At 48.7% G+C, this 26,685-nt stretch overlaps 1 protein-coding gene across 1 annotated transcript; it reads left to right on the forward strand.

Moving 5' to 3' along the window:
- On the forward strand, positions 1-26,685 carry LOC308433248 (epoxide hydrolase 1). Its single transcript, XM_080933257.1, has 9 exons — positions 1-106; positions 16,052-16,239; positions 18,172-18,352; positions 20,497-20,724; positions 21,566-21,695; positions 22,183-22,391; positions 24,193-24,301; positions 25,712-25,837; positions 26,265-26,685. Exons 2-9 carry the CDS (start codon positions 16,057-16,059, stop codon positions 26,464-26,466), a joined length of 1,368 nt encoding a protein of 455 aa, XP_080789383.1. The 5' UTR covers positions 1-106; positions 16,052-16,056; the 3' UTR covers positions 26,467-26,685.

The following is a 26,685-nucleotide window of genomic DNA, read 5'->3' on the forward strand; positions in this document are numbered from 1 at the left end:
GTGTTTTCTTAGCTCAGCCACAAGCAGACTGCTCAAGAGGAGTTGGGGAGAGAAGCAGCTGCACACCAGCCGCCGCGGGAGTAGGAGCAGGAGCGCGACCCTGACAGTAAGCTCCGGGGACAGCAGCAGCACCCCAGCGTGAGAGTTGCGGTGGCTGCTTGTATCTCCTGCAGCTAAAATGCGCTTCTCCCTATCCCTAGACCGATCCGGGCGTGCAGTTGGCCATGCCTTCCAGTCCTGCATCAGAATCCTCATCCTCCTAGGGCAGTCCGTTTGCGCCTTGGAAGCAAGGGGTGGGTGCTAGGCCTGACAGCGGTGTTGGCACCTCAGGGCCCCTGGTTCCCTTCCCCGCGGATTCAGGCTTGCTACTTGCCCAAGGCACCTGAGCTGATCCTGGTAGTTGAGGGAGCTGTCTATGCTCTTAATTTTAACTTCTCCAGTCTGCACCTCCAACTTCTCCAGTCTGCCCCTCCCACCATTTAAACTTCCGCTGGCCCTTGCATCTGGTTGGCTGAAACAGAAGTGGGGAGGAGGTATCCTGTGCCTGTGTATGCAGGTTAACCCTACTCCTGCGCCTTTCTCGCATTCTAAGCAGCTGGCAGTATTGTCGACCTCAAACTTTACCAAACTTTACTTCTCTGCTTCCAATTTCGTCCTGATCGTTGGTTTGGTTGGTTTTCTCTCTCTCTCTCTCTCTCTCTCTCTCTCTCTCTCTCTCTCTCTCTCTCTCTCTCTCTCTCCCTCTCTCTCCCTCCCCCTCCCTCTCTCTCTCTCTCTCTCTCTCTCTCTCTCTCTCCCTCTCTCCCTCTCTCTCCCTCCCTCTCTCTCCCTCCCTCTCCCTCCCTCCCTCCCTCCCTCCCTCCCTCCCTCCCTCCCTCCCTCCCTCCCTCCCTCCCTCCCTCCCTCCCTCCCTCCCTCCCTCTCTCTCTCTCTCTCTCTCTCTCTCTCTCTCTCTCTCTCTCGTTTTTGGTTTTTTAAACTCACAGAGCCCTAAGGCTCACGTTGTATTTTATTGTGATAATGGCTTCCTTTCTCACGTGGGGACATCCACTGACTGGACGTGCTCTGCCCTCTCACAAGCTGGGAGCAAAAACATGGGTGTGTTCAGCCAACACTTTCCATTCCCTAATACCCACACGAGAAGGGCCACGTGATGGCTTCCTGTGTCCCTGAAGGAGTGTGACCAGTGGGGCTGTGCTCAAAGATCCAGACTGACTGTTTAGCCACTGCCCTCCGCCCTGGGGCTGGCAGGGAGTGTGTTTTCATGGACCCTGGAAGCATTTTAGTGCAGACAACAAACTAAATTCAAGGGCCTGGGTCAGATCCCCAGCCCCACATAATAAATGAATATTTATTTGTAAAATAGAAGTTATGTTTATGAGCTGAAGGAAATAGAAAGCCATAAAAAGAGACCAGGGCTGTTGAGTGGAAGGGGAAGGCCTCACACAGGCAACACTTGCACACCAAAGGGTTAGGAGTGTGCCTCACTACTCAGGGTCCAGATGCACAGGGCTGAGGGGAGATGGTGCAAAGGTCCTGAGGCAGAGGTGTGCCTGCTGTGGGTGGCTTTTGTGTCCTCAGTTGCCCTCTGAGAGGACTGACCTATGTCAGTGAAAGAGCCCCAGGCTTTCTGTGCCTCTCCTTCCGAGAAAACAAGAATTCCCCTAGACCCTGAGGTGCTCCTGGAGTCAGTTGTGAGCTTCAGCACCATTGTGAGTACCCCATGTGATCTGGTGTGACTGCACCTGCCTTTGGCTGTGCCTTACACACCTGCTGCCCTAGATGTACTGAGAGGGAAGATCACTGAGAGGTGATCAGAGGGAGGGATTGTTAGAGCCCCCTGGGGTACAGTTTCTGCCCAGTGTCCAACTGGTGCACATGTGGAACTCACAAAACACCCTGTGAGGATTAGCAACATCCTTGCTCCCATCCACAGCCGCCCTGGCATGCCCAGGCATCACCCTACTTATCTGGCACCTCCCCCAACCCCTTTGTTTTTGTTTCCCTGGGATTCTGGCCTTGACTCAAGTATTTGAAGAACATGGGCCCAAATTCTACTTCCTGATTCTTGTTTTAAGACCTCAGAGTATGGGAACACAGCTTGGATGGTGGGAAGGGGACAGCAGAGGTCAGGGCCAAGATTGGAGGCAGGAGGGCCACTACTCAGTCTCACTGGCCTTCTGGGATCACCTGCAGGTGGTCTTCAGGCCAAGCTGGTGGCATGGGGAGTCCCCAGAGAGCTATGTTGACAAGACTGGGAAAAGGAGCCCAAGAGGAAGCCCAGCCTCTGCCAAGTTCCTTCTCCTGCATGGTGGTGCCCAGGGAATGGGGGAGACTGGGTCTCCATCCTCAGATGCATAATCAATTTCACAAACTGGTTCAAAGAAACAAAGTGCTCTGCTACCAGGGTTTATTGATTTACTGAGGAAAATCACAGTTCCTACTTTCTTCCCAGAAAGCAACTGTTTTCCCTCTGAGAGTGGCAGGCTTGTTCCTTCCCAGCATCACAGGCCTGGAGTGGCATCTGACTCCTGGCCCAGTGCCTGCCTCCCCTTGGCTGCCAGTCGGTCTTCTGCACTTTCCTATGGAGCCAAGCCACTGTGCAGAGCCACGCCTGTGCTTTCTCCCAAGGCCTGAGGAGCTCACTTTAGGGGGAAAGCATTGTTTCAGCTGTGTATTAAAACATCTTTCCAGAAAACTCTACTTGACCAACTGATGAACAACTAGCCTAGTTTGTGCTTAAGAAGGTGGAGTCTTTGCTGCCTCCAGCATTCCAGAGACTGGCCTGCAGTGGTACAGAATGGATGTCTCTTTGGCACTTGCTGCTTAGATTACCTTGACTCACCATCTTCTCTGAACCTTAAGTGCTCTTTCAACAGGGAAAATGCCCTTTATTTCTTAGGTTTATAGTAGTTCACGGACTGATAAATTCAAGAGTCAGGCCTTCCTCAGCAGCAAGGACAGAACTCAGCACTATGGCTGTGCAGCCTGTGGCTGTCCCTGGAACATCCAGTCAGGGGCAGCCAGGATCTTGACCTCTGGTGTAAAGGGCGATTGAGGGTGATTCAGTGTGAAGCAGAGTTGGAGTTATTAAGAGAAGGTTTTAAGATAGACTTAAAAAGTGTCTGTTCGTCAGAGATAGGCAGCAACAAGTGATTCCACAGATGAACAACCTGATGAACCGATGAATTGATTGAGCTTACAGGAATATGATGAGGAACTCTTTACAGCATTGTGGGTGACTTGGGACAGTTTCATCACTGATAAGTCCCATCCTATGAATGACAGCTACTCAAGAGCTGCATCCTACCTTCAGGTAAACTGCAGTTAACCTAGTTCCTGTATACTCTCCTGGCCCCTCCCTAGCCCAGCCTATGCCCACCTGGGCTGAGAGCAAGATTAGTGGTGGGTGAGGGAAGTAGTTTGAAAGAACAGAGCCCCCATAGGCTCATAGGGTGTGGTCCTACTAAGAGGTGTGGACTTGTGGGAGTAGTGGTCTTGTTGGAGAGACTATGTCACCAGGGCAAGCTTTGAGGTGTCAGACGTTCAAGTTGGGCCTAGTGGTTATGTCTCTTCCTGCTGTCTGCAGATCCAGATGTAGAACTCTCAGGTACCTCTCCAAAACTATGTCTGCCTGCCACCATGCTTCCCACCATGGTGATAATGAGATAAACCTCTAACCTATAGTCAACCCCCAATTAAATGTTTTCCTCATAAGACTTGCTGTGGATGTGGTGTCTCTTCACAGCAATAGAAACCCCAACTAAGGCAGTGGGTAAGGGGAAGAGACTTGGCTTTTCATTTCCCTCCTTCTAGGGTGTGTTCTCCTCCATTGCCCTCAGCCTGGCTATCACTGTACTCTGCCTTGTCATGAAGTTATCTCTGCTCCTTGAGGATGATAGGATGGAAAAAGGATGTTGTAGCATACCCATTTTTATCTACATTTTATTTAGCAACTGGGATTACACAGTGGTTTATGGGGTTCATTGTACACTTGTTTGCTGATAAGAAGAAGTATTATTTTTTTAAGCAAGTCAAAAAAGTTCAAAGGAATTCTCACTACATGTCACAAGGAAGTAGACATGTGCTTTGACTGTTAAGCATGGTTCAGTCTTATTTGTGAGCTTTACTCAAAGGATTATGGTCTCTTGTAAGCAATTTGAAAGTTCTTTGAAGACACTTAACTGGATCCTAGGGTTGAGGGGCTCCTCTCTGTCCTCTTCTTTTCCCTGTGTTCCTATCTTCATGAATTACTACCACAATGTTACAGTCCAGGGCTTCTCTGAACTTTCTCTAGACAGTGGATTATAGAACACCTGAGCATTCCTGCCATGGACACACATGCTTGAATCTGCCTGTAGTTTTCACAATGACCTGGGAGGACTGTGGGATGCCATGCCCAAGGGTAGGAAATCCCAGAGTCTTCATGTGGCATGGGAGAGCCACATGCTGCTTCTATAAACTGATCACATGGCATTCAAAGGTTTGGTTAACAGGAAGGTCCTTTGTAGATATGAGAGAAAACACGACCAGAAACATTCTGAATGGTTTGGAACAGAGAGAGCAGTAAACTGAATATGACCAGGGACTGGATGGATCATGAGAGAAGGCTTGTATTTAAAATTTATCTCTAGAACAGAGCAGGGGCACCTGGGTTTCCTCAGCACTGGCAAAAGGCAGATTAGCCTGTCTCCCTTTCACATAAATTGAAAGGCCATTTCCTCAAACTCTGGTGATGAGACAACAGCCAGCATTGCTCAAGGACTTGTGAAGCTGGCTCCCCTCTATGAAAGGAGCCATTTCCTTTACACTGGCAGAGGGACAAATTGCTAACTCTGGTGCCCATTAGCACGCCAAAGCCCATGCTGGCTCCCAGACTAGCTCAGTATCACCAGGATCTAGCTCTTCTAACCTCCTCCAGGATCCCAAACTTCTCCAGCTCATGGGTTTCCTCCCTAGCTGTTCATTTCCTTATAAGCTTGCTAATTCAGCCATGCACACTCTGGGTCTTCTTTTGGTCTTCATTGTTCCCTCCCCACCCCCCATCCCACACTGTTCTCCTGTTTCTCTTATGGCCAGGTCCAGTCTGCGGGCCTTGTTCATTCTACTGCACTCTTCCTGCTCTGGGTTTCTCCCCTTCATATCTACAATACAACCTTCCCTTCACCATGCCATGGAACAGTCATGTCATGTTTTCACAAACTGACAGGTAAAATGACCTATGCTTTACCTTTGTCCCTTGGCTTTCTATAAACTCTAATATGATGCTGTTTGGAGAAATTTTGAGACCCTTCCTTGTCTAAATTAAAAGAAAATTGCCTTTCTTGGACGAGTTGTTTCTTAAATCTTTTAAAAATACATGGCAGTCAGACTGTACGTGTCTGGACCTAAGTGCTTGGGAATGGCAGGCTAGTTTAGGGGAGCTGGTCTCCCCTGCTTTCATGGGGTATTATGCCTTTCCCCCTTGCCTTCCTCAGCAAAGCTACTGTCCAACCAGCTAGTCTCTCAGAGAAAACAGAAACACCCAGAAAATGGGAATGAACTCTGCCAAGTGGGAGTAAGCGACTCTGTTCTCTTCCCCTGTGCATTTGGCTATAGGAGTCTCCAGGCCCTGTTAGGATCCTGTTTTCTGAGAAACTGTTCAAGAAGGAGACCATGATGGGCAGGGTTGCTTAACATCAGAGGCTACCTAGGGAGTTCATTCCAGTTTTCTGAGTGTTTCTGTTTTCTCTGAGGGACATGCTGGTTGGGCAGTGGGTCTGCCAAGGCGGGCAAGGGGAAAGTCATAATACCTGGAGCAGCCCTATTGCATGCTAGTGAGGAAACTTCCAGACCACAAGGTTATAATCCCTGAGGATCAGCTGGGTATAGTGAAGACAATCCACAGTGAGTGGCTTTCGGTGGGAAGAAAGAGAATGCATGCTAGTCAGTCTACTTCTGCTACCTCGACATGGGCTAACCTTCCTCCTTAAAGGAGATGACATGTACTTCTAGACATTTTAAACCAGTGGGAAACTTGACACCCTATTTTGATTGGCAGAGCTGGAGATGGGAGAGGGCACAGGGACTTAACAATGCAGCTCCTCCTGCCCTTCCCTCCTGATAGGACTTTAAAACCCGTGTCCCTGCAGCATTGAGTGAAACCATTCTGGGTGACAGCTCTGGGAGAGGATGTGCCTACATGAGGGAGGTTTGGGAATCTATCCCCAGCACACGAGCACGCACGCACCCCCGCACGCACGCCTTAATGGAGCATGTTTGTTTGAGAGCCCATAAAATCGAGTTAAGAGGCCATTGTTAATGAGATCTCAGACACATCTGCAATGGAATCTGCCTGAGACTAAGTAAAACAGTTTCTAAGTAATTAATGAGCTAGCTGTGGCCTTTTCACACAAGAAGTATTCATCCTCTCTCCAAAGGCACCTGGGGCCTGCCTTCCCTAAATAACCAGTTAAGTAGTTAACTCTGTGGTGGTGACCAGACTGAGGCCTGGAGAAGCAGTCCCTGTCCTTAGGAGGACACAGGGCTGCACTGCCGGCCTGACCTCCAGCTGGGCTGGCCCCAGCCCCTGGTGGGCTTCAGCAGAGCTTACCACCCTCCAGATCACCGATTTTCTGACCATCTCTGCTGACGTGTGGCTATGCCACCTCCCTAAGGCTCCCCACTAGGCTCCTCCCACATTATCCTGCTCTTCCTCTTTGATGTTGTCTGTAAATGCACTAGAACTTTCTCTTGCTAGTCAACTCTGGCCTGTTCTTAGCTCAACTCCAAGGCTGTGCTCTGAAAGAAAGGAGACATTAGACCAGGCACAGAGGGCGCACTACAGCTGAGCCACCACAGCACAGGGAAGAAAGAGACTGGCCATTAGCCATCTGTGAGGTCCGAGGAAGCCTCTGCTCATTAATCACCGACCAGCGTGAAACCTGGAGTAGTGGGCAGGCAGCACTATCAGAAGGCCTGGGAATTGTCAGCAAAGGCATTTGCACCCCTCCCTTGTGGCAGTCTGACTGGAACACAAGAGGGACCAAATGTTCCCCTTTCTCTGCTTAGAGTTTCCTAATCTCCCTAGGAAGGGAGATGGAGTTGCAGGGCCAGTCAGATCCTGGGCCAATAAAAGGCCACACTTCCCTCTTCCCCTGGTCTGACATCTTCCCCTCAGCCCCCACAACTCCCAAGCCAAAGTGTGGATGCCCCCAGGAGGGGCTGCCAGGAGTTCAGGTAATCACCAGGCAATCTCACACAGCCTCCCCGAGGGAGTGCTCCTCTCCCTGAGGGAGTGCTCCTCATGTCCTCTCAGATCCAGGGCCTGCTGCCAACACTGGCAGGGCTCTCTGCACTTACTTGGCCTTTGTTCTGGAAAACCCCTGAGTATCCAAGCCTGTAATTTGCCTTACAAAGACTACATCTGCTGTGTCACTATTAGCTGGTACTAGAGGGCCATCTCAGGGGACATGCTTGACTGAGCACTGGGTCTAGAGAACAGGTTTCTCTCCAAGGACAGTTATCTGACCCAAACTGAGGTTTGCAGTGACTGCCCTCTGACCCCACACTTATCTCTAGCCTTCCTCCACACTTACAATAATCCTCTGTCCCTTAGCTCCGCAGACTAGACTGAGAAATAAGCTGGATGCTATTACTTAAGGAGAATTTAAAATCTTTGTCACTTGAAACTTCTAGTGTCTACGTTATGTTCCAGAGAACTTTTCATCTCATTCACTGAATAATCATTGAGTCGGTGCAAGGCTCAGAGAATACAGAAGGGAACTGAGGATGCTTTGCTTATAGAGAGGGGCACAGGCCCTGGTATTACAGCCAAGCACAAACAGAAATGACGGTGGTGGTAATAAACACCCCCCCCCAGCTCTGGGACAGGAGAGGTTGCCGAGCACAAGAACTAAACAAAGATGGTTAGGATTTGTGGCTTAAGCTCATACAGGGGGAGATGGGTCTTTAGACCACATGGGCCTCAGAGGTACCATTAACTAGTTTTGCTTTGTTTCAGAGACATGGCAATTTCCTTAAGGTTTTAACTCTCTCTCTCTCTCTCTCTCTCTCTCTCTCTCCCCCCCCCCTTCCTTCCTTCTCCCCCCCTTACACACACACACACACACACACACACACACAGGGAGACACAGAGAGAAGAGAGTCAAATTTCCATAAGAGACACTTGGTGGGCAGAGATTGGGCAGGGAGGGGAAGCCTGCAGGTGCCTGGGCTGGGCTGGATGCAAGGCAGAGATAGACCTGATAGTTCTGCTTTTGAAGAAAAGCAGCAGAACTTACAGATACGGCCATGGAATAAAGAATGGTTACCAGGGAGTCTCTGTTTTAGAAACCTGACAGTGGCCAGTGGGTAATGGCACATGAGCGGAAACCCCAAAAGAAGACAAAGCTTAGGGGGACAGGGTCACAGTTCAGAGCCATGTGGGCTGGGGATTGGGAGACATCTGAGAATGGGAACTGGTGGCAAGTATGAAGGGATGAACTCACAGGAAGTATAGAATAGGCATGCGTCTCTGTCACCTACAGAGGCAGCGGGGGAGGGAGGTCAGTGAATGTAAATGATGTTCTTCTATGATACCAGTTCTCCAATGGCCTCTTCCCTGATTCCCTTCCCCTATCCTGACCCTACCCCCGCCTTGCCAACTTTGTCTTCATGGCTTTACATGTTCACTGGGCCGCTGTCAGATTGGTGCCCTTAGGTTTCCAGATTGATCCTTATCTCGTGGACTTCACAAACAGGAGGAAGTCCTAGTCGAGCATGGCACACCTGCCTGAGTGTGTCGTGTGAGACTCTGGTGCTAACACCTGACACATTGAAATAGATTTCACGGATAAAACTTCATGGCTTAAAAATGGAAAGTAAAAATTTGTATTTGAGTGGATAATGCATGCATTGGTTTAAAATTATTTGAATGGTACAAAAGCCGATAACCACAATGTTTTGAACTCGGCAGACACGCTTGACAAGTGCTCTGCCACCAAGGCGAGATGAACAGCAGCAGCTGACATTAAAATACAGATAACCTTAATTCTTCTTATGAAGACTTGGCTGCACATCAGATTTCCAGTGAGTTACCGTTGTCCTCCGGTTACTATGAGTTGATTTTGTAATTTGGTTTTTAACGTTTGTGCATCTGGATAATTTACCTGCTGGATGCATGTCTATGCACCTCATATGTATAATGCATACACAGATGCCAGGTCCCCAGGAACCAGAGTTGTAGATAGATGTGAGAAGAGAGCTGGGAATGGAATCTCAGCTGGTCCTCTGGAAGACTAGCTGGTGCTCTTCTGAGTCATCTTCCCAGCCAGTGGATACAATGTTGTAATGTCTGTATCTAGCTGTTTGTTTTGGTTTTATAACAGCCAATCATTTCCTTGGGGAGAATACCATAACTCTAAGAAAAAATTATGGTTTCCTTTTGCTTTTGTAACACAAGGCATCAAACACATCTCCTCACATGCACTGGGGGCCTCCACTGGAGTGGCTTTCTCCCCAACTCCACTTCTCCAGGGTTACAAAACGAATAAAAAGACTACTGGGGGAATGAAACCTTTGGTACAAGATAAATTAACCTCCCATTTGAGGAGCTAGCATGTCCAAAGGAACTTTGGACTTGCCTTTTTGTTTCCAGTATCTTTCCTGACATCCCCTAAACTTTGGTGTTTTGAAGAGGTTAGAGTGTTCTCTACTGCAGTAGAAACAGACCACACAGAAGACTTCATTGCAGCCAATAACACAGACATGCACCCCTAGGACATGGTTTACAGAAGGTGGACGGTCACAGGCCTATATGGGCGGATCTTGGCTTACTCCTTCTGGATCACGGCTTTGGTGAAGGTGCATTGGCAGGACAGTTGGCATCCCAGGACATAGGTGTCTTCACTTTCTTGCCTCCAGCCTGGTCCTGTGCATATATGCTGCTGTGGGGGGTGTGGATATGAGGGTCCCATATAGTGAATTAAGGGAAAGGAAAGAACACTCGCTTTGGTGGAGCACTTCCTGGGGCCATTTGTTCTTCATCATTATAGGTTGATGATCCCCACAGTCTAGATGGCAAAGGCTCAAGGGGTTTCATAACTTATCCAGAGTTCCACAGCTGCTGTGATAGGACTGCAGATGGAGCCACCAGAGGAAGAAAACATACTAGAACCACCTCCCACCCACCCCCACCCCCCAGCATTGTGCCTCCAAGATCCTCCTGGTCCAGGCAGCATTCTCACTGCCTGACGAAGTGTGCTACCATGCTACCCAGCTCACAGATACTGCATGGTACTTGTTAATGACACATCCCCCAGGGGACTCATGGTTGAGTCTTTCCTCTGAACCAGCTCTTCCGGGAACTGGGCCATCTGGGGCTGACCTCTCGTAAAAAGTCTATGAGAAAGTCAGAGCCCAGGTGAATTATCACAGTGGAGGTGCCCATGGCATCTTCCTGTGAGTCCTTTGCTGAAGTGAATTGTGTCAGCATTCCTACCTTTACTAGACTGCAGACTGACTTAGTCAGGGTTTCTATTCCTGCACAAACATCATGACCAAAAAACAAGTTGTGGAGGAAAGGATTTATTCAGCTTACACATTGCTGTTCATCACCAAAGGAAGTCAGGACTGGAACTCAAGCAGGTCAGGAAGCAGGAGCTGATGCAGAGGCCATGGAGGGATGTCACTTACTGACTTGCTTTTTTAAAGAACCCAGGTTTCCCAGCCCAGGGATGGCACCACCCACAATGAGCTGGGCCCTCCCCCCTTGATCACTAGTTGAGAAAATGCCTTACAGCTGGATCTCATGGAGGCATTTCCTCCAGGGAGGCTCCTTTCTCTGTGATAGCTCCAGCTTGTGTTAAGTTGACACAAAATCAGCCAGTACACAGACCTTTCCTCTTTATTCAACAGTCTCCAATATCTTGATAGTTATGCTCTGGAAGAAGCAGTGGAACTCACAGACACATCAGTGGAATAAGAAAAGGTACTAGAACCCCCTTTACTGTAGACTATGAATGAAGCAGGACTGGAAGTCTGTCCTCCTCTGAACTGTAGGATCCCAATGCTCAGTCTAGGGGAAGGGGTGTGTGAGAAAAGACATACCCATAGACAGTGGGTACCAGTTCTGATTGGTCAGGCTCTACCTCTTCCAGGCAGCGCTATCCACTCATGTTCCAGGGAAAGGTATTGCTTATTACCCTTCCAGGTGGAGGGGGAAAGACTCACAGTCTAGTAGATTCCTTGGGGGCCACCGTACCTGGGCTTGTGGTTGTCAGTGTTCTGAGGTCCCAGGCCTGACTTGAAAGCTTTAGACTGTAAACACATACTGAGGGAGCAAGCTAGAGAGAGGACATTCAGTATTCACAAGTGACAGCGATATATTCTTTGGCCATAAATTGTAATCTTCACAAGCATGGTGCTAGGTGTTTCTCTTTTCTGATTCTTATCTTAAGTAAGTGTTGGGGTTGGTGGGTGGGTTGGTAGGTGGGTTGGTTGGTTGGTTGGCTGGTTTTTAAAGGTCCATGAATACTGGGTTTGCCTGTACTGTTGATTGGCAAATGCAGCAGGACAATGCCAGTGGCTACTCAAGGCTAATCAGAAAGAATGTTCAGTGATGAGCTGAGACATTGCAGCCAGTCCTGCTGTGTAGAGGGAGGCCCAGTGACTGACACTTGAGCAAAGTGCAGCATCATTTTACACAGTAGATAATACTAATACTCTTCTGACCTGGATTATTCTAAGAAACAAAGCCTTTAAGTTACTCTTTAGCTCTGTTGCTTTGTGTCCTCACTATATTCTTGAGCTTTTCTGGAGAACAATACTTTCCAAGGCGCCACTTAGATGCTGTTACTAAGTGACAAAGGGTTACTTGAAATCAAGTTCACCAGTGTGATCACTAGGGTGCCCCTATGTAAGTACTGGATACATCAAACAAAACAACCTGGGTGGGATGGCACAGGGCCAGTGGGAGAGGACACCATTTATGATCACAGCTTTGGAGTTTTGTTCTTTGCTTGGAGTCTTTGGGGGATGGAGAAATGTGAAGATATAAAAGAACAACTTTCCAGAGGTGACTTTGTGTCCACCATGTGGATCCCCAAGATCAAACATAGCCCGCCAGGCTTAGCAGCAAGTGCCTTTAGTCGCTGTACCTTCTTGCCAGACCAACACAGGGTTTTAAACTAAAAACTATTTCTAAAATGTCTGTTTACACTTTCAGGCCACAGTCACCCATGGGTAAATAAAACCTCGAACTGGGGCACGACAGACATGAGTCATTCATCCTAACGCCCTTTGGCCTGGATTCTGTTCCACCCCCCACAGTGGAGCTCCAGCACTGGACCCTCAGCACTGAGCCTCCAGGTCACTGTCACTGTGGTTCAGTTTGCTGTCTGAAGTCCAGGGTGATAACTGCCCTGTGTACACTACGAATCAGCTGAGTCATTGGGGCTATGAAAGCATAAAAAGTCAGGGTTGGTAAGACTCACACTCAGCCACCCTCACTGGCATGGTGTGACCAGGGAGGAATCAGAGCCTTACACTTAGCCCTGGTGAGCAGCAGAGCATGCTGGGATAATTTTTCCCAGAAAAGGAAAAGTAGACACTTCTATTGGGGGGGGAACAACAGGGGTACTTTGGGCATCCCTGCTGCTGTCAGGTGGGGGGCTGGTTGTCCAGTTCCCTGGATAGGTCGGCTAGCTTTCCTACTTGACTCTGCTTGTAGCTCTCATGATGACTTCGTGCAAAATTGGTCTTCTTTCAGTGGCTCTGGGGCCACAGGTGACAGACAGTATTCTATCTTCTCAAAGAAGAGGACTTTGAGGTAAAAACAGAGAGTCTCTAGAAGTGAAGGGGGGGAGGCAGATTCCCTGTCTGAATTCAGAAGGACTCATCCTCAGCCTTCTCTAACTTCTTTTATTGGAGCTGGTCTTACCACCTGACTGATCAGGGATCTGAGGACAAGGGCTGAGGGAGTCTAAAGTTGAGAGACAAAAGCCTTGGTCTGGGGGCCTGGGAATAAAATGATAGAATGCACACCAACAGAGAAAAATAGACAGACAGACAGACAGACAGACACACACACACACACACACACACACACACGTGTGTGTGTGTGTGTGTGTGCACGGGTGCACGCACCAGTATCCCTTCACTAGGATGGGCAAAGCTTTCTCTCTGGCACCCAGACTCTCGGGAAACATTCTCACAGAGACTTTGAGCCACACAGGTACTTACAGCCCAAAGAGGGAAATGGGTAGGAAGTTGAAGACCATATGCACAGGGCATGGCTTTCATGTAGGGCTATACTGGGAATCTCAGTGTCCCAGTGACTTTGGCTGATAGTGCCTAGGTTGCCTCTCTTGAGATCTGTGGCAGTATTTGATGTGGGTTGATAAGGTCTCTGGGCAGAGAGGGTTGGCCATGGGAGAGGTTATATCTGTGTGTTGTCGCTTCCTGGTGATTGGATGGGTATGAAGGAAGACACAGAGGTGGCTCTGGGACTGACAGTAGGTCAGGGGAGATCAGTAGGCTTCCCGCCAGACAGAAGCAGTTTCCACTTGAGATTCCTTCCACATTAGGATGCAGGTACCCCTACTCCATCACCTACATCTCTGTAGAAGCCCACAGCTGACTTTCTGTGTGGCTTGGTATCTCTAGAAATAGCATGTAGTGGGCCAGTTCTTAGCTTAAATGGGAAGGTTTCTGCAGGAATAAACTTGGGGCTCTACAAACACTGGTGGAGTCCGTGACCTTCTGATATTAGCAGGTGGAGTGCGCACAGGTATTTTTTTAACAGGCCTTTTCTTACCTTGGGATTCCACTCCCTGCTCTGTGTCACCCCAGACTGGTCCTGACTATAGTGTGACCAGTGAAACCTCCTCTTCCCCTGCTCCAAGGACAGGTTCATGTTCCTGCCAAGCTGGGCACTGTCCTAGGAAGCTGGAAGCTGAGGAGCCCAGCCACAATGCTGGGCTGGGATCTCTCTGGTATTGGTTTGCAGAGACCTGGTTCTTCTTTCTTCTTCCTGAGAGAAAAGAAAAAAGGTCCAGACTCATGGGTATTAAAGTACAGCTTGGATTTTCTGAAATGCAATAGTGCATGACCACAGAAACTGGAGACTTGGTTACAGAGGGCCCAGGATAGGTTGGGGACTAGAGAAGCAACATGTTCAGGGTGTAAGGTTTCTCTTTGTTGAGATGACAATATCCTAACATCAGCTGTGCAGATGGTTCCTGTGTCCATGAGCACACTCCAAACAATTGGATTGTACACTTGGAATAGGCACACAGTATGGTGTGTGTATCCTCTTTTTTTTTTTTTTTTTTAAAGATTTATCTATTTATTATATATAACTACACTGTATCTGTCTTCAGACATACCAGAAGAGGGCATCAGATCTCATTACAGATGGTTGTGAGCCACCATGTGGTTGCTGGGATTTGAACTCAAGACCTCTGGGAGAGGAGTCCATGCTCTTAACCGCTGAGCCATCTCGCCAGCCCCGTGTATCCTCTTCTATAAAACTATTTAAAATACCCAGAGATGACGGCCATAGCTGAGGGTGAACTCCCTAACATTGTCCCACACTCAACTGGACTATGGGTCCCAGGACCTCTGACCTCCCACTTTCCCTGTACCCCATGAAGAACCCTCCTTTCAAGACCACACATAGAATGTGTCCCCTCTTTTCACACATTGGGGTATAGAGAGGACCTACTGAGCAGTATTGGGACCAGAAGGCCCTTCAGAAGCCCCAAGCCTTCAAATTCAGTCTCTACAGTCCCACCCAGTGCTGCTGAAGCAGCCATGTACAGTTCCCAGGGGGTGGTCACTTCTCACTACCCAGCAGATTTATGATTGCGTTTGTCTCTCTAATATTATTCAGGTTTTTATATTGTATATCTTTAGCACTGATGGCCTAAATAAGAAAATTATTGGCCAGGAATAATGAGCCAAACCTATACTCCTGAGGCAGGAGGATGGCTGGGGTTCATAGCCAGTCCAGATACCATTGCCAAACTCCATCTCAAACATCATTAAAACAGAACAAGAGCTAGTGTCTCTCCCTGTATTACTATTAATTTAGGAATAGCAGAGCAAAGCAAACAAAATACACTGCTAGGGGCTGGAGATATGACTCAGCCATTAAAGATTAGGCTCACAACCAAAAATAAAAAAACCATTAAATTACACCTACAGTAGAAAACATTGAAACAAAGGGAGTAGTTTAAAGGAAAAACTAAGGAGTGTGGGACTGGCAGTGTAGTTTAGCCATGATATAGATCTTGCCTATAATACTTGAGACCAGGATTATGTCCCATGACCAAAGTATTAATAATAATAACAGATAAAATGAAATGTACTATATCAGTTACTTTGAAACAGTAAACTTGGCCACTGTGATTAATAAGGAAACTGGAATCAAATGAGGATTCACTGTGCAAACTTAGGGCACTGCAGAGGCTTCATCCACGGTGGCTGTCAGTCATGTAGAACAATCCATTCCTCAGAAGTGTTTCTTTTGAGTCTGACAAGAGCAACACCTTTTTTTTGGGGGGGGGGGACCGAATTCGCTTTTCTCACAAAGCAACCATGAATAGTGCAGGAGGGTAATGTTTAGGTATTTGCTGGTTGGTGTGACAAAATACTTTTAAGACTAGGTCACTGATGGAGAAGTTTTTGGGCTGTGCTTGAGGACATCAGTCATGGAAGGGCGGGCGTGGCCTCTGGGAGGCTGGAGGTGATGGGTCATATTGCATCCACAGTCACAGTGCAGAGAGAGATGAATGCTAGAGCTCAGATCGATTTCTTCTTTTATTCAGTCGGGGGCTCTAGCGCTTGGAAATGCACCAACCAAATTCATGGTGGCTCTTCCCACCTGAGGTCAGCTCTTCTGGAAGAGCTGTCTCCTAGGAGGCTCTAACCCCCAGCATAATGACAGCTGAGATTAGCCCTCACCTTTGGACAAGACCTGGGGAAGAGCCTGTCTATAATTGGAATCTCTGGAGAGCCCAGCACCAGGCTGGGTTTTCCCTCTTGCTGATGTATCCTCTTCATCTCCCAGGAGTCATGTGGCTGGAACTTGTCCTGGCTTCTGTGCTGGGCTTTGTCATCTACTGGTTTGTCTCCCGGGACAAGGAGGAGACCTTACCACTTGAAGATGGGTGGTGGGGGCCAGGATCAAAGCCATCAGCCAAAGAAGATGAGAGCATCCGGCCCTTCAAGGTGGAAACATCAGATGAGGAGATCGAGGTGAGACACCCTTTCTCGGGCAGGGCAGACACAGGGCTGGTCCTGATGAGTTTCACTTGGACCACAGCACGGATGTGGTTGAAGATGGAGCTTTGGAAATGGACCATCCTGAGGTTTTCCCTGGCCACTCTTCTCCCTGAGGGCATGTGCATTTTGCTCCTAAAAGGAATTTTCTCCTTACTAACCCCATTTCTTTAGCCACTTCTTCACCACATGAGGCCCAGGAGATTTGCTACTAGAACCATGGTGTGCACCACAGACTGAAGCTTCCAAACCACCATCCCCTGACTGCCACTGGGAGGAGAGAGTGAGCAGATGTCCCTGTGTGGATGTGGAAGTCACAGCTACAGAGGGGAGTGGAGCTCAGGACATGCAGGAGCATGGAGACCATAGGGACAGCATTGGGAAAGCCCCTACTGTGTGTTGAATACTCCTGAGCCCATCATATCCCTATACCAAGCCTGCCCATTGTCACCTGTGTGGCAGACTCAGAGGTGGACCCTGAAGCTGAGAATGGTACAGGAGAGGGTCCCAAGCACTGGAGAGCACAGGCAGAGGATTACAAGTCTCGGGGCCTTGGTCTTTCCACTCAGAGCTGGATTCAGAAAGTAAGAGCTGGTGGGTAGAGGAAGGGGAGAAGGAAGTCTCCTAAGGGAACCAGTCAGTCAGCGTCACAGGGATCAGACCTTACATGATGCATCCTTTCCTTCACCCTCTGATCCTTGAGCAGCTACTGTGTGCAGATGCTCTTTGGAGTGCTGGGAGATCACAGAGACACTTCCTCACACAACTGAGCATATAGCAACCACACACGAAGGGACAGCATCAAGAGATACAGTGACCTGCATATCTGTGAAGATTAATGTCACTGAAGCACTAACAAGAGGTCACAAAGTTCCCAGGAGGAAGAGATTGGGAGCAGGGTCTGGACTAAAGCCAAGAGCAGGCAGCTGAGGTTCATGTGTGGGGCATGCTGGGCCCTCGCTGCTGAGCGTGGAAGCTGAGCCCTGAGGACCAGTCCTGGGTGGAATCTAAGGTTTGCAAACCTGTTTGGGGGAGGCCAGGGGACATCTCTGTGAACAATGACACTGAGCTCCACTCCCTGAGGCTAAGGGCACATCCCTTGGCTGGAATACTGAACTTTATCTGCCTTTGGAGCCTGTGCCCAGGGCAGGCCATTTCGTCTGTGTTAGGATCCTTTGATCCTGTACTGCAAGTGCAGGCACAGCAGGGCTCAAAGTCACCCTGTAGACTGTCACTTGTTCATTAACTACCCAGTGAATAGATTATGTGACTGGAAAAGGGTGGAGCAAAAAAAATACAATAATTACTGCTCCTGCAGGGGCTACAAGTGTCCCTGGCCTCTCTGCTCCTGCAGGGGTCTCCAGTGTCCCTGGCCTCTCTGCTCCTGCAGGGGTCTCCAGTGTCCCTGGTCTCTCTGCTCCTGCAGGGGTCTCCAGTGTCCCTGGCCTCTCTGCTCCTTCAGAGGTCATCTATGGCAGCTTTTTTGTTTAGTGGGAGAAAGTGGGACCTTTGCATCTTCCCTACAATCTTGCTCTATGACTTTTTACAAAGTTTGCCAATTCCAGGACTATTTGTAGTTGGGTAAGTTAAAAGTGAGTGTTGTTCACAAACCTAAGAAATGAAAACATGACTGGAATTGAGCTAAGAGGGAAAACACATCACGGATGGCAAGTGTGAAACCTTTCATTCTCTACCTACACCCCCAAACCCCATTCCACCAATTCGGAGTTAGGTGAAAGGGAGAATCTGAAGTCCACTTGAGGACCCATTAGCCCCACAAGGATCCAGTGACATACATGGGAACCCTGTGTGTCTTCTCCACGGTGACCATCTATGGCTGCAAGGTTCACTCTGGTAGACACAAGCCCTCTCTTGTCTCTGCCCCCCACCCCGACTTCTTCACTGCAGGACTTGCACCAGAGGATAGATAGGTTCCGGGCATCCCCACCTTTGGAGGGCAGCCGCTTCCACTATGGCTTCAACTCCAACTACCTGAAGAAAGTGGTGTCCTACTGGAGAAACGAGTTTGACTGGAGGAAGCAGGTGGAGATCCTCAACCAGTACCCTCACTTCAAGACCAAGATTGAAGGTGAGATCCAGAGCAGCCCCCAGGATGGGGGAAGCAGGGATGGGTTGGGTGTGAATCTCAGGAGCAGCCTTCCTGCATAACTCAACTATGCTGTTAGCACCCCAGGATCTGATGGTAGGTCAATAAGCTATTGTAGTTCACCATCTTGCCAGGATGGACAAATAATGCTGAGTCAACAAACCATTAGTCTTTAGCACTGGACAAAAGGCAGAGCAATGATTGTGCACCAGAGACCTGCAAATTCCAGTCAGCAATGTGGAGAGGTCCTTGAGCAGTGTCTATACAGGAAGTCTGGGGTCTGTACATGACCTGTCTCAGCTCAGCCACTGATAGAGTTTTGGGCTAGACAATTCTACGGGGTGCTCAGTGGTCTGTCCTTTGATAAACTGTCCTCAGCCTCATAGCCAAGCTCTCCCTCCTGAGCCTGTGCCCATGCAAGCATGGATGTGTGTGTGTTTCTAATTTTAAAATTAGATGATGTTGTACTAAATTTTGAATTAGCACAACTTTATATCATGCAGTTTAGTCCAAATGTGATAAAATTACCCATTAAAATGAACTTGAAAGTGTTTGTAAGTTTAGCCTCAGAGGACCCTGGGAAATACTAAGTAGGAAGTTTAAGGTTCCAACGTGGAAGAAGCATTGCCTGTTGGTTTTGTTAAAGGGGAGTTATATTCTGGAAATGTTTCTCGGGAATGTAGACCATACTAGAAGAATCCTAGGAACACAGGTCAGCCAGGTCCTGGGAATGATCCTGGAAAGTGAGGTCAGATTAGTGCCCAGAACCCTGAATTGCACAGCACAGAACTTATATGTCAGTGTCGTACAAGTTTGAAAAGGGAGACAGTGAAGCCAGCAGGTGTGGTCGTCTGTTATCCTAGCCCTTGGAAGGCAGAGGCAGGAGGATCACAACTTAGGGTCAACCTGGGACCTGATAAGTTTCAAAAGAAATTCTTCAGTGTCACACCTGGGCAAACCTTAAGGTTATTGCATTGTCCTGGTTGACAGGTGTCATTCCCAAAGGGCAGACTAGTGATTCACCTGTGTGAGGTGTCTGAAACACTGAGAAAGAGACTAAGTGGGCATGATGCTAACAGTGTGTGGGATGCTGTGGTCTTGGCCAATGACTGAGTTCCAGGGATTGATCTGCCTTTTACAACCATAGTGACAGGCACTGCAGGTGAGGGCCATTGCTCATGTGAACTGTTTGGCTCAAACATGCAGGGCCTGAAAAAAAGAAAGGTCTAGAGAATTTCCCAGGCTCCTTGGCACCTACCCATTTCTCCCTGTTCAGTGCTCATTCCACTAGTAAGTTGCCACATGCTTTTGGAGCTCAGTGAAGGCTCTGGTTAGCAAGGACGCTGACACCCGACAGCAATGCCCTATTTGAGACTCAAACACATTTATCTCCAAGTGTTCTTCAGGACACACAGTGGATTTTTCAACTCAATGCAATTTTTAACTTCTCCATTTCTCACGTCAGACAGGCTCATCAGAATATAAGCCACACGTGGCTGTTACATTCATGCACAAGGTCAAGCCAGTCAATAATTCTGCAAGGCATTCCCCTCAATGAGAATCTGCTGGATTATGGGGACTCCTATGGGTGGGAAAGTCGCTTTTCTTTGGGGTAGGAGCTGATTCTAGGTTGGCCACAGCCACGCACATGCAGACAACACTATCTGGATGTGATGGGTTAGAAAAATGGAGATCAAGAACATGAGAGAAGGAGTCCCGGGGTGTGGGATGCTATCAAGATACACTCGTGGATGCATATATACATACTTACATACATAATGCATATATATCTCGCATATGTGTGTCTTGTAAGCTTCGTGAAAGCATCACACACAAGTGAATTTATGTAATATACATGTATATGAAATTGTTAAAGAATAAGTAAAAATATTTCATTTTTAGAATAATATAGCACTATGTAATTGAATATACAGTGCCTAGAAATGTTGGTAAAACTGAACTATACCATGACCATGACATAAATGGTCACTTAACTTGATAGCCATGAGCTCCTTTGTATGTGAGATGATCACATAGATATTTGCTTCACAGGACTATACTGCAGTGGAATGTCCTTCCCTCACCCTGAATGCTCTGTCCCTCATGCTGGCTGTCTCTGTCCCCAGGGCTGGACATCCACTTCATCCATGTGAAGCCTCCACAGCTGCCCTCAGGCCGCACCCCAAAGCCCTTGCTGATGGTGCATGGCTGGCCCGGCTCTTTCTATGAGTTTTACAAGATCATCCCACTGCTGACTGACCCCAAGACCCACGGTCTGAGTGATGAACATGTGTTTGAAGTCATCTGTCCCTCCATTCCTGGCTATGGCTTCTCAGAGGCATCCAGCAAGAAAGGTACAGGGTTCTGAGGGGGACACATCCAGACTGTGCTTTGTCATCACAGTCCCTGCTGGGGCAGCAGCACCCTGAGCCATATGCTGTGTGGCTGCAATGCCCTAGGGAAGGCAGAACCAGGCATACTGTCCTGTGATCTGGGTCTTCCTTGGGCACCAAGACTTCTACTGTCTGGTCTCCTGTGAGGTACCTTCTCCTTAGCCTGGGAAAAGAAAGGTCTAGAGAATTTCTCAGGCTGCCTACCCATGACTCCCTGTTCAGTGTTCATTGCACTAGTAAGTAGTCACGTGCTTTTGGAGCTCAGTGAAGGCTCTGGAAGCAAGGATGCAGACACCCCATAGCAATGCCCTATTTGAGACTCAAGCACATCTATCTCCAAGTGTTCTGCAGGACACGCAGTCCTGTGTCAGGCTGGCCCTGACTCTGCAACAGGGAGAGGGGAAAACAGCAAGCAGCTCAGAGTATTAAAAACGCTGCATCACGAGGACAGCCAAGAAGACAAACTTATTTCCAACACCCTGCTACTGTTTGCTCCATGCCATAAAATATCTACGTGGAGGCTCATCAATGGGGAGAAAATTGTCCACTGGGAATTCTAGCTGACAGCCTTGACTTCCCTCGCTGACTTCTGCTGGATGTTTGCAAGGTCCTACATTGCTGCTTTGTCAGGGAGGTGCCTCTGCTCACCTCTACCGCCTGCTGTACACCTGAGATTTGATGAGGCTTTGCTATTTTATCTTCTGCTGCTACTGTGCTTGAGAAACTCGCTCAGAGCCCAAGCACAGCAGCCTTAGACCATTCTCCAGACTGTACAGAACCTGTCTGTCCCCTGCACGCTCAGGTTTAAATTCAGTGGCCACGGCGAGGATCTTCTACAAGCTGATGTCACGGCTGGGCTTCCAGAAATTCTACATCCAAGGCGGAGACTGGGGTTCCCTCATCTGCACCAACATGGCCCAGATGGTTCCCAAGTGAGTTGACATAGTCAAACAGGCATGGTCAGCCTCACGAGGGCCTGTGGGTGCGTGGAATCTACACAGGACACAGGACTGCTCACCCCAGGCCATCTTCAGCAGTGTCTGAGACTTGGGGTTCTCTTATCTGGGTCCCCCAATCCTGGATTCTTGTGGGCCTGGGACAGAGAAAACAGATCTTCTCTCATTAGGTAGAAGAGGGCATATTGATCCTTGGGATCCCTGTGGAGGCTGTGTGAAGTAGAAGAAGGGGTCTAGAGTCTATGTGGAACAAGGTCTAGGACAGCCCTGAGGACAAGAACACTCTAGAACACTTTCCTCTTCCCCAGCCACTCAGGACCCACTCAGTGGATGCCCCAGAGGGACAGGGGCTGAAGGAGGCTGGCTTGTATTCCTCAGGTCTGTGGCCTGTCCCTTCTTCCTCTATGTCCTCTCACTTCTGTCCTTCACAGAAGCTCACCTGTGCCCATTCCTCTGCCCACAGCCACGTGAAAGGCCTGCACTTGAATATGGCTTTCATTTCAAGAAGTGTTTACCCCTTCACCCCTCTCCTGGGCCAACGTTTTGGGAGATTTCTTGGCTACACCGAGAAGGATATCGAGCTCTTGTACCCCTATAAGGAGAAGATTTTCTACAGCATCATGAGGGAGAGTGGCTACTTACACATCCAAGCCACCAAGCCAGACACTGTGGGTAAGCACACCAGGGCAGTGGGGCAGGGAGGGACTCTCACTGTCCCCGAGAACACAGCTTACAGCAAGAAACTCCTAGCCAGGAAGCAGAAATCTTTGTTTTCGGTACTGAGAACTGGACCCAGGGCATCACATTGGGTGACAAGTGATCTGTCATTTCCCACAGCTATAGTTCCATGTATGAGAGACCGAAGGTAGGGGGACCCCACAAGTTTTAGGCTAGCCTGGTCTACACAGTGAGTTCCAAGCCATCCTGGGCTACATAAAAAGACTCTTGACTCAAAACACAGCAAAACACAAACAACAACAAAAACAATGACCCCCCCAAAAATACAAACACTAAAAATTTCAATCATAGGTTTAATTATAATTGATAATTGATAAGATGATAAAAATAGAGTTTGTTCAAGGTGTTTGGAATACAAATTTGTTTACTCATGGATATAAAATTCATGAACTCCTACAGAATAGCCAGAGCCGGTGACACACAGGCGTCTGTAACCCCTGCTCTTGGGGGCTGCAGCAAGAAGATCCAGAATGCCAAGGACTACCTCTGTGCCTTAGGCTGCCACCACATCTCCAGGCAAACAGAGGCATTGGGGAGGCAGCTGAGTTGGAGCATATTTGTTTCCAATCTAGTAAATCCCTATAAAGAAGCTAAAAGGCGAGGCTACGCAGTATCAGCCTAGAACTGTGGATCTCAACCTTCCTAATGCTTTGATCCTCTAAAAACAGTTCTTCATGTTTTGATCCTCAACCATGAAATAAATTCTGTTGTTGTTTCATAATGGTAATTTTGCTACTGTGATGAATCATCGTGTCAATATCTAATATGCAGGAGATCTGATATGTGACCCCTGTGAATGGGTCATTTGGCCCTAAAGGGGTCACGACCCACAGGTTGAGAACTGCTGCCCTAGAAGTCCTGAGGACTGTCATGTGTCCTCCGGATGCTCCCGAGTCCACTCAGAGGACACCTGGGAGTCTCTTTGCCCACTGTGGCGCCTCCCACGGTTCCCATGGTAGCTCCACACCAACAGCAGGGACACCTCCTGATCAAAATGCACTTTATACTCAGGCTGCCTTTCCAGTTGTGAAGCAGATGTTCCTGCTATGATGGGAAATGTAAAAAATATAAAATATAACAGAGAGCTGTCTTCCAGCTACACACCCCAGAAGAGCTTGTCAGCCTTGTCCCTTACACATGCTGTAAACAGAGGTCCCGTGTCCCAGACACAGTTGATGGCCTCTTTAGGGACCTGAATGGTCAGTCCCCCTTTCTTGGGGTCCTAGGGAGTGTTTGCCTGTACTTATCCTTTGGGTACTTAAGTCACACAGCATGGACTCTGTTTTGTTCCTTTCCCTCTGAATGACTCTTGTGAGGTTTCTGTGTTATCCCTGCCATGATTTTTAATGCTGGTTATGGTACCTGGAGCCACATTGATGCTAAGCATCCGGTGACTTGCCCCTGTCCCCTGCTATTCCAATGACTGGAGGTGACCTGCCCCATCCCCTGCTATTACAATTGCTGGAGTTGTATTTTAACTCATGGGCATATTAATATTTTCTTGTAATTGATTATCCAATTTTATGCCAAGATGTAGCCCATGTGGCCTGTAAATTTATGAGACTATAGGACATATTGATCTCCACCTGCTATAGGAGGCCATACAGACCAGGGCTGCAGATGTAGGGTGCCCAGCTGAACCTGCTGTCCCTGCAAGGTCCCCCACACCTCTCTCCTGGAGTCACATATGCTCTGGGGTCAGGCTTGAATCCGTCCCTTGCTTCTTTCCATTCAGGCTGTGCTCTGAACGACTCTCCTGTTGGCCTGGCTGCCTACATCCTAGAAAAGTTCTCCACCTGGACCAAGTCAGAATACCGTGAACTGGAGGATGGAGGGCTGGAGAGGTGAGGCCCCACCACCTTTCTGTCAGACCTGATGCCCAGGCTCTGCCTCTCTTGTCCAGACATTCCATCCCTGTCTGCAGGCACCCCATGGGGACGCCAGCAAGCTTCTTCACTGCTTAGCTTGTGCACCCCCTACTCTATGGCCTCATTGAGAATAGGGAAGTGGACACAAGAAAGGGCCAGTGGTTTGTTCAGCCTCCTACTTGCTGATGAGAAAAAATACATGTGCCAGGAAGTCTCCAGAACAATAAATATCTTTTATGGCAGAAGAGCTGAGCCCTGCCAATTGGGACCTGTACAGACCATGAGTTCTGTGGAGAGTACTGGGAAGGGACAGAGATGTATGAGTGCATGGGTGTGAGGTGAACTGCTGTGTCCCTCTGACACAGTGTTGTATACCAGGACCTTAGGCTGATGCCAAGCTCCTTTTTGACACTGTCACATGGATAGGCAGAGAGAGACTGCAAGGCACCCGAGTCAGGTGTCCATTCAGAGCCTGGATCCACGAAGGTAGAGCTTGGGTGAAGATATTGTGTGCAAGGGAGAGTTCCATGTGGTCCGGTTGACCTGCAGTAGATATCACAGAAAATGTGAAGAGCAGCATCTAGGGATGCTGAGAAATCTTATTGACTACAGATAAGGGAGAGAAAAGGACAGTGGGACAAAGAAAAAGGACCTGATAAGAGCCTCACTCCTACATACCCAAGCAATATGAGCAGTTTCAGGATGCAGGACTGAGAAGGGAAAGGAGTGGAGATGGGGTGGGGGTGGGGAGAGCAGCTGATAGAAGGGGCACCATTAGACCAGACAGTGCAGCCAGCGCAGGGAAGATAGGCTGATATGGCCAAGGAGGAAGACACAGTAATTCACTGGCAGATTATAACTCCTGTAGGATAGAAAAACCTTGAAATTCTAGACCCTGATGTGGTGGGTATGTCTTCAAGACTAAGATGTTCTCAAAAAGTGTGGCAGGGGTTGTTGGGCTGTAGACCCATGGCCCATCAGAACAGAGACCTTTGGAGGAGTCAGCAACTGGGAAGGAAAGAGTCAGCAGGGTTAGAGGTCACATGGAGCCATAACTAGCCACAGGTAAGACTCAGAAGAACATAGGCCTGAGACACGGATGTCAGCAAATGTCACAGAAGGGATGAGAGCACTCTAGTGGATTATTACAGCTAAACACAGTGGCTGTTCTACAACAAAGACAGCTACCAGGGAATGCTGGAGCTGTTCTCTGTAGAAGGCCACGCCCCTCTCCCTGAGTGGCAGGTAGAGGTCATCAGTCCTTCCCAGGGTTCACAGCTTATGAGAGCCAGGCATTGTCTGATGTGCTGAATCTGTAGCGGGCATCCGTTTGTTCCTGACAGTCACAGCTTTCACAGAGCCTGGATTTCCTATGTGCTTTTTCAGGAAGTTCTCTCTGGAAGATCTGCTGACAAACATCATGATCTACTGGACGACAGGAACCATTGTCCCCTCCCAACGCTTCTACAAGGAAAACTTGGGTCGGGGCTTCATGGTCCATAGACATGAGAAGTAAGCCTGGCTGAGCAGGGAAGGGACATCTGGGGTGGGGAGATGGTTACCATCTGTCCTTTAACTCAGAGAAGACTTGAGGGCAAGGCAGAAAGATACCAGACATCCTGAATATCCACTCCTTCCGGGTCCTGGCCTGCTGTCAGGTACTTTGGGATTCACAGGCCTATATAGAGATCCTCGGGTGAGAGCAAAGACATGGCCCAGCAAAGGGAACCTCAGAGATCACCCTTGCCCTGCCTGGGTGACCCTCCCTGGCAGAGAAGGTCCCTAATGAATGGAAAGGAGGAACTTTACTGCGAAGGTAGTGGAAGCCCTTGCCATTATGACTCCATCTGACCTGGCTGAGTTCTCCCCAGGCCCTGAGAGTTCTTTCTGCTGTGAGGAGAACACAGCCTCAGCCTCACCTCAGCCCTCTTCTCCACAGGATGAAGGTCTTTGTACCCACCGGCTATTCGGCCTTCCCTTCTGAGCTACTGCATGCCCCAGAAAAGTGGGTGAAGGTCAAGTACCCCAAACTCATCTCCTATTCCTACATGGAGCGTGGGGGCCACTTTGCTGCCTTTGAGGAGCCCAAGCTTCTGGCCCAGGACATCCGCAAGTTCGTGTCCCTGGCTGAGCTGCAGTAATGACACCAGATGGCAACCATGGCTTTAGCAGCAGCCCTGGTTTCTCCCGAGTCACACTTAGGGAAGGTGACCCCTTCCTGAGGAATAAGTTTGTTCCCTGGCCACACTGGGGAGCCCAGACTTAAACCCCATAGTTATCTCTTACCACCCCATAGGCTTCATCCCACTACAAGCTGTGTTAGTCCTTGTGGCTTTAATAATAAATGGATTTATTTCTAA

The sequence above is a fragment of the Micromys minutus genome, assembly GCF_963924665.1.
Source record: "Micromys minutus genome assembly, chromosome: 1".
Lineage (NCBI taxonomy): Eukaryota > Metazoa > Chordata > Mammalia > Rodentia > Muridae > Micromys > Micromys minutus.